This window comes from Solea solea, chromosome 2 (assembly GCF_958295425.1).
Source record: "Solea solea chromosome 2, fSolSol10.1, whole genome shotgun sequence".
Lineage (NCBI taxonomy): Eukaryota > Metazoa > Chordata > Actinopteri > Pleuronectiformes > Soleidae > Solea > Solea solea.
This window is the reverse complement of record NC_081135.1, coordinates 24,900,256-24,911,480: the sequence shown is the minus strand read 5'-3', so window position 1 is coordinate 24,911,480 and position 11,225 is coordinate 24,900,256. Positions and strand designations below refer to the sequence as shown.

Below are 11,225 nucleotides of genomic sequence, written 5' to 3'. Positions count from 1 at the left end.
TTTGTTTTTTTTCCCTCAATAATAACAACAACTATAATAGAGGGTCCTTGGTAGTGAAAATATAAATATAAGTAAAGTGATTATAAATGTGTGTTTTTCCTGCTTCGCCGAAACTCAGATGAAGGAGAGAGAGAATGTGTGTGTGTGTGTGTGTGTGTGTGTGCTGTCGGGTCCAGCCTTAGGGGCGTTACTGCAGTGAGTATCAGCAAGTGCAGAACGAGGAACAGGCTTAGATTCATTGACGGAGGCATAGCTGCTCACGAGTTTCCTGCAGCGCAGTCTGACGTTATTCATCAGTTAGAAAAAAAAACGAAAAGAGAAGAAGAAGAAGAAGAAGCCGAAATAAAGTCAGTGGAGGATTCAAACACAGGTAAGCTGATCAAATAAGCTCATGTTGGAATTGTTTTATTTATTTATTTTTACTTTCGGCTGGTCGGTGCCTGCGATTCAATCTGTCCTTATCATTATATATCATTATTAACGCAGTGAAAATGAATCGATATGTAGTTTATGATTTTTGCCGGGATTTGCCTTTTCCTGTTCTCTCTCTCTCTCCTTCTCTCCATCTTCCTCACAAGTGCGTCTGCGTCTCAGTTCAGACTCCGTGCTACTGTAAACCAAGTTGGCATGTGATAAGAGAGGTTTGTTTAGCAGCGCGACATAAATCAACAGTGGCGACAATGAGGCTGTTTGTGTCCAGCAGCAGCAGCAGCAGGAGCAGGAGGAGGAGGAGGAGGCGGTTTAAAACGGCACGATCCGTGCGGAATGACTTACTGACTGGAACACTTTTGCTGTTCATCTGCACGGTTTAAGTTTTGTTTTTGTGACCCGGTTTAAGAACCTGCACACAGAGACTGGTGTCAGGAGAAACTTCTGACAGTCGTGCCGCACCTGCACCATCACAGCCGGCCGCATTAGCACATGAAAATGGCCCTCACATGCTTTTATTGTATGTGTATTGAAAAACAAAAGACCTTTTCGGCTCATTTGTAACTGGATACTACAGAGGGTTAAAAAGCGGTGACACAGAGGCGCACACACACACACACACACACACACACACACACAGAGAGGTTTGCACAGCTATCCTTTTGAGGACTTACCAAAGCTCTATCCAGTTAACCAGTTAACCTCAACCTAACCCCAAACCCCCAGAAATAGGTCTCCATTAGGGCTTACCAATTAATCGAAATCGAAATTAATCGCAATACGGCCTCCTGCATTTTTCAAATTGTGTGTCAAAAATATCATTGTAGATGAATTATTGTCTTGACCTATACACGTCATATTCTACAGACTGAAGGGAACATCTCTGTTTCTCACAGATCTGCACAAATATCACACAGTAATCATTTTGAATATTATTTGCTTTTCGAATGGAAATGAGAATAAATAAACTGCCTAGGCAATTCCTGTCAAAATTAATCGTAATTGGATATTTATTCAAAAAGACTGTTGGTCCTTACAAGGTCAGAGATTAAGATAGAAAAGGTCCCCCCCCCCCACACACACACACAGAGAGCATGAGTTGTTGTGCTCTATCTGTTATCTGATGGTGTGGGCGTTAAAAAGGTTAATTAGCTTGAAGCCTGTGGGGCTACCTGGCACCTCCAGGTATTTTCCATATAATATAAGTGGAATTAGACAGAGGCCATTGTGAGGGATTATCTCTGCATAGAAAATCCTTCCATTAGAATGAATAGCAGCTCCCCTTTCCCTGCTGTGTCCAAAATAATTGAAAGCGAAATTAAAAAAAAGAAAGAAAGGAAGAAAAAGTGAGGCATCTGACATCTATTTAAAAGAGATATATCACAGGCAGTGTGGTCAAAGAAGTGTTGTGATGAGGGGGAAAATAATCCTCTTCAAATCCTGTACAGAATATGTAAAAATAGTCATCATCAGCCAAAAGTAAAATCCTCATCTGACCATATTTCAAAGTGTGTCATTTTAAATTGAAATGAATCCCCGTGCAAGAACATTACAATAATAATAAGTATATTTAAAATCAAATGCTTTAAATAACCTTTTACCCGCTTGTCAAACAGATTTCACTTGAAAATACAAAATGTGGGATTAGGATTATTCATGTAAACTGAATACAGGGACACAAATTAATAATATGTTGCAGGTGCCTTTTTCTTTCATCATTCCCTGTGACTGCATAGTAATTAGTTCTGTGTGCGGCAGAGCTCTACCTCTCCTACATAGACAGATGTCTGGTGTGGTCACATTTCACTGCTCTGCGGCGTGCTGTGTCACCCAGTGGTCGCTGACCCTCGTTTGTGCCGCGGTCTGGCCATTTTGCGGGCGTCAAGCGTCCCCGCTGGTCTCTGCGTGGAATCCACTCTGTGGGCGTACACATCGGGGCGGAGGCAACAGCAGGGTTAAGCCACTCGTGTTCTGGTTTTGATCTATCACCTTTGACCTCTGAGCTTGCACACACACACACACACACACACCAGTTAGGGGAGCAGAGAGAGACATCACAGCCAAAAAAAAAAAAAAGGAAAAGAACAAATGGGGACAAGGCAGACGCCTCTGTGCAGAGCTAGACCTTTTAGATTCAAAATGTTACTGGCATGCTCAGCTGCTCGACACACTGCAACCTCTGTGATCTCGCATATTGCTCCAGTCGCCTCACTCAGAGTGTATATGCGCGTTTTATTTGAATCTGTGTGCAAGTGTTGGTGTGTTATTAGATTCAGATGTTGTAAAAAATGACGTATTCAAGGATACGAGCGCCGATTGCTTTGATCATCTGTGTGGTGACAGCTCCATTCTCACTTCTCTTCGTCACTCCGCCTCAAGAGAAGGAGGAAAACTGTTTTACCATAACACGCTTGTTAAGGGAAAACATTCTTTAAAGTGGCATCAGGTTTCCCCACCCTGACCAACGCTTTATCTTGGAACGCCCTAAACGGAAATAGACCCTGTTTGGCTTTCTTGATCCCACTTCCTTATGTCTAATCTGCCTTCTCTGCTCGTAGAGTTAATGTAAACATTTATCGTACTGCTCCCCGACTGCACATCAGTCACGGACAACCAATACATCAGTGACACACCAAAAAGGAAACTCTTTTAACTTGTTTAAGAAGTAGCTTAACAGTTAACCACATCATGGCATACCACAAGACGTAAATACAGTTTGAGTCCACATGGGTAAAATAAGGCAAAACAAAAATAATGCTTTTCAAATATGATGCCAGAAAGTTAATTTAAAAAAAAAAAAAAAGAGCATTTAACAGTTGGATCTTTTTCAAGATAAATGTATGGTCCAATAAATGATGAATTAATGTTTTTGCAGGCTCTGTTCCATTCCGACGTGGTGTGTGTAACCTTCCAGAGATCTGTGGTCGTCTCCCAGTCCTGAAGAATGAGTCTGAGCAGCAGTGACCTGGAGGACCTGTGGGAGTCGTTGGGGGAACTCAACCTCTCTGAAACCTTCACCAACATATCAAGTGTGGACACCATGGTGTGTGCCACAGCGTTCAACCGCAGCGCTCTGCTCTACTCCATGTGTGTCCTCTACACGTTCATCTTCATCATCGGGCTGGCTGCGAACGCTCTGGTCCTGTGGGTGAACATCCGCAGTCAAAGAGACTCCACCCCTCGCCATGAGACGCACACATATGTCGCCCACCTTGCCGTTGCTGATCTGTGTGTGTGTGCCACTCTGCCCGTGTGGGTGAGCTCACTGGCCCAGCATGGCCACTGGCCCTTTGGTGAGGTGGCTTGTAAACTCACCCACCTGCTGTTCTCCGTCAATCTCTTCAGCAGCATCTTCTTCCTGGCCTGCATGAGCGTGGACCGTTACCTAAGTGTGGCGCGGCACAAAGACAGCACAGGTGGCGCGCGCAGGAAGCTGATCCGCAGCGGGGTGTGTGTAGGGGTGTGGCTTCTGGCTTTGGTAGCGTCCTTGCCTGACACCTACTTCCTGCGTAATGTGAAGTCCACGCACGGGGACGCGATGCTTTGCAGGCCCGTGTACCCGGAGGAAAATCCCAGGGAGTGGATGGTGGGAGTGCAGCTGAGCTTCATCCTTTTGGGCTTTGTTCTGCCCTTTCCTGTTATTGCAGTGTTTTATGCCCTGCTCGCCAGCTCCCTCAGCCGCTCCTCTGCCTCTTCATCTTCCACCACGGTGGAGCAGGAGCGGCGCGTGAGCCGCAGGATGATCCTGGCCTACATTGTTGTGTTCCTGGGTTGCTGGGGGCCCTACCATGCTGTCCTCCTCGCAGACGCCCTGTCCCAGCTGGGCCTGGTGCCGCTGACCTGTGGCCTGGAGAATGTGCTTTACGTGGCCTTACACCTCACCCAGTGCCTGTCCCTGCTCCACTGCTGTTTCAACCCAATCCTCTATAACTTCATCAACAGAAACTACCGCTACGACCTCATGAAGGCCTTCATCTTCAAATACTCGACAAGGACGGGCTTAGCGCGCCTCATTGAGCCCTCCAACATGTCTGAGACCGAGTACTCGGCCGTCGCTGTGGAAAACCCTCCGCAGATCTGAGGCGCACCAAACACTGAACACCGTTTGCAGATCGAACTGAATAATGCAACAACATTACATTACAAAATGATGATGCCATCAGACTGTAAATACCAGCATTATTTCTTCACATTAGAGGACAGTGAATGGAGAACAATCCAGCATCTTTTTCTTTCTCAGAAATCTGATAGAAAAAAAAGAAAGCTGGAACACTTATTATGCCAAATATCCTAGTTTTGATGGACTGTTTAAAAGCACTTAGAAGCAGTTAAGATATAATAGCTGATACTGAAATAATATCAATATTGTCATTCACAAAACAGTGATTGTGTAAAAACACTGTGTTTATAGGAGTGTACTGTGCGTGTTTTGTGTGTTTGTTGTGTTTAATCTGACAGGCTGAATTGAAATATTGAATATGGATAGTGTTAGTAGAGTAATATTTTTTAATCTTTTTTTTTTTGTCTTAAGCTGTATTTATATTGTTGTTTTTTTCTTAAACTGTTGTTTTTGCCTCTTTCACACTGACATGTGCTCACTTCATGCAATGCTGCCTTATCATTTTAGTCAGACCACTGACCGGCTCAGTGTTTTCGTCCTGCTGTCTCATTATTAATCTTAACCACGGGTCACCTCATATCTGGTGAATGTTTTCTCTGCGCACCATCGAGGAATAGTTACAGCTCACGCTGTGAGGTCTGCACACTAACTATGAGGCTAGAGTTTTCAGCTAATTAGTTTTTAAAAAAGACAAAGGAAACAATCTAGCTGGCTGGATCTACATTTCTTACCAAAATAACTGAAGATAGTACTATTGATACTATTGATTAGCTGGACGTGGTGACTTCCTGTTGCAAATTAACCAAACAAAATAAGCAAACAGAATGTGAGTGTGGTGCTGGACAGGAACGTATTTCCCAATAGGTTACAAACTGCTTGTATCGTCACCGCAGATTACGGACGTCTTTGTTTTCGTGATGTAAATATTTGTTCACATTGTCATAACAGCTGGGACTACTGAGCAGACAGGCCATGCAGCTCCCATCGTCTCTGAAATACAACATTATTAGGCCAACATGCTGTTGTTTGACATCAGTGCGAACAAAGTGTACACAATTTAAATGACCAAATAACATGAATAGCTTTACACCACTAATGTAGCAATGTAGCAGCCGTGGTTTTGAGCAAAAAAAAAAGTGTTTATTATGGACCAAATAGCAGCATTATATTTAGAAACACCAATAGATGATGTTTTACGTGTCATGGATATTGAATTTTCTCACCGTCTATTGTAGGAAACACATGTTGGCACAGAGCATGTTGTGTCATGTGACTGGTCACACATGGACGACACATTTACACTGAAAAAGATTGAAGACCGGGATACACGGACATGTGTAGACAAGAACATAGGCATTCCGTTGCTATTGTAATGTGTAACATGTGTATCATGATATATTAAATAGTGAGAAAATGTTTTGCCTCAGTGATTTGTTTGGTTATCGTCAAAATAATCTCACAGCGTCATGTCATGTCCATTCCCCGAGGTCCCCAAAATACGCAAATGTAAAGCTTAAAAGTGTTTCAGAGAAGCTTTCACCACTCCGCCCGGGACACAGTGAACAAAGACGTCAAGAATGAGCTCAAAACATTTCAACATAACTTCCCCTGGTTTTGTGGCGTGTTTACTCCAGTCATGTATGCTTGGTATGGAGAAAAAACACACAGTTTTCAATTAGTGTCACATTAACTGTCTTTCAGAAAGCGGCGAAAGAAACAGATGTTCCTCGTGTCACTTTAAAAGGAGGAGTCTGGCACTTTTGTTTGACAGTCGGGGTCAATCAGGTTAAAACTAGACAGATTTATTACACGCTTCCTCCCTCATTGAGACGAGAATGAAAGGGAAACATGCTAGTCCCATCAAAGACGTTCATATATCTCGCATAACGAGGAAGAATGTAGAGACTGACAGCAAGCGCTGTAATGTGGCACTGCTTCCTGTTGTCATGCTGTCACATTACGGGGACAACAACAAACGTGAATCTTGTGTGATAAACAACATCCTGCCACCGTTATCTTCAGGATAACTCCACCCTGCTTTCTCTAAATCAGCTACCAAATGCTAATGCATTGTTATCTGTTGCTCGTCATCGGTCACGTCCCACTTTTCCCTTGGGATGAAGAGTTAAATGTTGCCAAAAGCTGCATGACTATGACTGGGCAGAGGGATGTGGTGACAATCCTATGAGACATATAAAGTCAGGGTTTGATTTTGCCTGCTTTTTGTAACATCTAAAAATAATTTTGCCACAGAATCTTCATTTGTTTTCTAGTTTTTCAGCTCTTATCTACATATTGCAAGTATTCACACCGCATTCATTCACACAGCAAGTTGAAATTCTTTTGAGACAACACACTCCTGTTGATAGACTGAGTTGAATATTTGCATGGGCTAGTGAGGGGCAGTTCAGTACCTTCACTCCATGGCAGGGTGTCAGAGGTCACTCTGATGAGGAAGCTGTGCCGGGATATCCAGAGGTCAAACGGCTACTGATCCTTTCACAGCTTCCTTTTTGCCTGTTGACACTGCCTTGATCTTGCAGCACTCCTGGTGTGTGGCGGTCACCTCTGCCCCAACTAGCCCGTCACCTCCTCGCTTCTTTCGCTGTGTGTGAATGATTTTCCCACAAGATGAACTCGTGTGACCTGAACCCTGTCGTTGTAAATGAACTTCTTCTAACTCGCCAAACATGATGCGGTGTATACATTTATCAACTTCAAGCCTTCGTTAAATGCATATAATATATATGTAAAAATGTAACTATGCACAAGCAAAGCAATATCATGTTGCGGGTCTGATTCTGGATGCCAGCTATCCAAGGTTAGCAGAGAGGTGTCTGTCATGGCTATCTGCGTAACAGGATTTGTAAATGCAGCTAATGTGACTGTGATGTGATGTGAAGCCATGACCACCATTGTCGGGGAGAACAACCCGATCCTAGAGCTCCATTTGGGCTGTGTAATAATAGTGTTTAAGCTGAAAGCACAACACATGATCTGAGTTTTCTTGTGGAACATTTGCACACTGTGATTTGATTGGGTGGCACTCACACATGCTGGTGCCTGGAAAGTTGGACACGCTTCAACTTCTGCTGCCCACAGTACAGGCAAAGCAACAGTCCCCCAATGCAGAATGTCAATGACACGTAATGCTGCTCCATTCAGAGTTTAGAAGAGTTTTTCATTGATGCCGCTGCCCTGTACGTGTGAGTCGGCTGTTACAAGGACTTAAGATGAAAGTGTAATAGCTGGGGTTATATTAGGGTATTTTACAATTCACTGTAACTGCCACACAGTGCACTTGAAGCCTGTGAGGCCCCCAAGAGTCTGGATGCTTAAAGGGTTAGGGTGGGAGATCATTTTCTGGAGCATATTTTACTCTATTGCTTAAACTCCTCTTCACACCGCGATTATAACCAATTAATGAATGCATTGTCACAAAAATGAAAAATGTCAATCACGTGTGTGACGGACAGGCCTGTAAAACTCCCTCCAATCATATTGAACGGCCCGAACGAATGAATTGGATTGTGATGCATCAAACAAGCTGCTACACTGATAGCATTAATCGCGCATGCTCAGAAGACAACGCCAGAGTTTATGCTAGCTTGCTCATTGAGAGAGTTGCAGCAATGTTATGACAGAAAAGGTGCCAACAAACAAAAGTTTTTTGGGAAAGCTACCACCAAGAAAAAGGCTGATGCAGAGCAATCAAACACAACTGAAAGCCCAGAAAGGGCTGCAAAGTGATGCCATGGTGGCCTTGTTTCTCCTGGACAGGTAGGTAGGACAGGTTGAACAAGTATCCAAAAAAGATAGCGATGTGAATCCGTGTCCGTTGTGCGTTGTAGCTTTGATGGGAAGTCTGAAGAAAGGGGTTTGGACTTTTGAATTCAAAATGTAGCCCGCTCAAACAGTTTTTCCAGCATCTCCAACCCTATTTTTAAGGCGGGTTCTTCTTCGGTAAGTAAGATTTAATTGTAATTCCTCATGAGGTACACAGACCATATCACACCATCGCATTTTCCAAACTATCTCACCCATACAGCTGATGCTCAGGTGCTGCAGTCATGCGTGAGTACACTCTGGGAGAAATGTGAGTCAAAATGCTTCTGCTGCTCTGTGTGACTCAGCCGCCCGCTTGTGTTTAAATTGGCAGGAATAAACTGTATTTCTGTGAGGTGTTTTCAGTTGCTTTTACAGTTTGACACTTTCTTCCCTTTGGATTTTGTCACGTTCCCGTTATCACTCGTGCCGATGGTGTAAAAACATATTACCGAGCCAATCGAGCACAAACTGTGAGGAAAATGTAAGAAACAGCTGAGCAGGAGCTCTGAAAGGCTGCACTGATCAGCCATGACAATAAAACTGGTAGCTGGGCTTTAATGTCACGTTTGATCAGTGTGTTTATGACTTTGTGAAGAATGATTGAAAGTTCAAATTAAGTTTTAAACGACATTACATCGTGTTAAGAATGACCCCCCCCCCCTTTTAAACAGGGCACATATATCCAGTGCACTGCCATAATATTTAGTTACCCGTTTTATTGACGTGGTTGATTGGCGGAGTCTGAACTGGAAACAAGGGAGAGATTTACAGTGTTTTTAAGTCAGTGGTCTAGAACTGGTTAATACATTCGCCTGGTTTCCAGCTCAGTCCTGTTACAGCTGGGTTTTATGTGATTTGTAGTACATTGTTAACAGGGTTGTTTATTACCGTTTGATTAAAAAAAAGGAAAGGAAATAGAGCAGAGATCAAATAGATTAAAGGATTGTTGCTTTACAGCTGCAGATGGTCTGTTCTTAATACTTCGAGATAATGTTAATGAATGATGAAACATGGTAGAGATGCAGAGGGGGAGAACACTGAAAACTGAAAACTGAAAACTGAAAAACCTCTGCTCAATCATGTGTAGGACATATTCACCCAAATATGGACATGTGAATTGCATTATTCCTGGCCAATTTCCAAGCATTGCGAATACATTCTCAACCATGTCCTGCATTTGCTTCACTGAATAAATAAAGCATCTTGAATTATTGATGAAGTAGAATATGAGTTGAAAAGCAGCAGCTGTTAGTACTCACAGGAAGTTTCTTGGCGCGATTATGAAGAAAAGTCAGAGGGTAGAGTTAGTTTAGCACTCGGTGAATCCACTCCAGTCAAGAGAGAGGATGTGTGGCACTGCCCAGATGTTGGACAGATGTTGAGTAAAAAGGAAGGAAGAAAAAAAAAACTTCCAACGGCTCATGTCAGCTCACAAAATCACGGCTTATTTAACCTTTCAAAGCACAGCCCTGATAACATCAGGATGAGAGCAGGGTTTTTTTTTAAACTGTGATCCGAGGATGGAATTCATGTTGCTGTGTTCAGGACTAATGATGATACTGTCAGGGTCTGTGAGAGCAGATGGCCCATGCACATAATATTTCTTGTTTCACACGAGGAGATACTGAGAAAATGTTTCTGCAGCTGTGAGACCTGAAGAAGGATCCATCCATCCATCCACCCATCCATCCATCCATCTGGTTTGTTTTTGACGGTCATGGGGAATCAATCCTAGCTGACACTGGATGAGAGGCACAGTACCCCATGAACATTACACATTTTAATTTTGTTTTTTTAAAGCTGACGCAGAAATATTGATTGGGCCATCTTGAAGACCGTTCAACCTGTGACTCCAAAAATAGCACTACAAGAAAATAAACCATTAAAGCTGAAAGATTGAACACCCAAAAGACTAACTCCACAATTGCTATTGGCAGAGGCAGCCAGGCAGACAGGCTGTAATATCAGTTTTAGTTGGCCATCTGTGGATTGCACCTTTAACTCATATTTATGGTCTAAACACAGATTAAACTGAGAGTGTTCCAAAAATAAGCTTGAATAATAGGCTGTAAAGTCAGTTCCTTTTAACCTACCACGCCGCGTATGATAACGTTAAACCACACATAAAACATTCCCGGGCTTATTGTTTGTGTGAAAGCTCTAATCTCTTCCAGATCCACAAATGTAACTGTATAGGCAGGACACACATGGACATGGCTGCGGAGGCTTCATATTAGGGGCGGGGAGCTGATTTATACCACACTTCGTGCCCAAGCTTTGGATCCGGTGTTTAGACGTCACCTAATCCATCCACCGTTCTGTCTAATTTAAGAGCTCAGCCTTTATGCGCAACTTTAAAGTTTGGGCCACCGCTCCATCAGCTCAGCAGCACGCTCGTGACAGAGCTGATGATGGAACTTCAAAGAACTGTCGGAGAAGAGGAGGCAGCTGCTTCGTAGATTATGGAGGCGCACGTGTTTATATTTGCCAGGACTGTCAAACATTTTATAAGAAACCTGCAATCTATATGAGGAAAGTCGATTATATCCTTCGTATTATGTATATTCACCTGCTGCTCTGCTATCTCTTCGCGTTTGTGAGTGATTGTTGTCTTTGGTGTAAAGATAATGACAATGAACTACGACATAAGAACCTAACATAAAAAAAGAAATTCTCGCCTTCGTGCAGTTGTGGCATGTTTATCATAGCCTAGTGTTTCACTTCAATTCACCCCTTCACCCAAATGGATAATGAATGACTCTGAGCGTCTCTTTGGGTAATGATAGCTTATTTTGTCACGATAAAATGGAAGCGTTGAGGGAACCTTCATCTCAGCTGACGGGATGTG

At 43.1% G+C, this 11,225-nt stretch overlaps 1 protein-coding gene across 1 annotated transcript; it reads left to right on the top strand.

Moving 5' to 3' along the window:
- Window positions 1-223: 223 nt before the first annotated feature.
- On the top strand, window positions 224-5,965 carry ackr3a (atypical chemokine receptor 3a). The gene is made up of 2 exons (XM_058623168.1): window positions 224-370; window positions 3,305-5,965. Exon 2 carries the CDS (start codon window positions 3,374-3,376, stop codon window positions 4,508-4,510), a length of 1,137 nt encoding a protein of 378 aa, XP_058479151.1. The 5' UTR covers window positions 224-370; window positions 3,305-3,373; the 3' UTR covers window positions 4,511-5,965.
- The last annotated feature ends 5,260 nt before the right edge of the window (window positions 5,966-11,225 follow it).

Bases quoted from the DNA above. Each gene is read 5' to 3' on its own strand.
- ackr3a (XM_058623168.1), top strand. From the start codon at position 3,374: ATGAGTCTGAGCAGCAGTGACCTGGAGGACCTGTGGGAGTCGTTGGGG.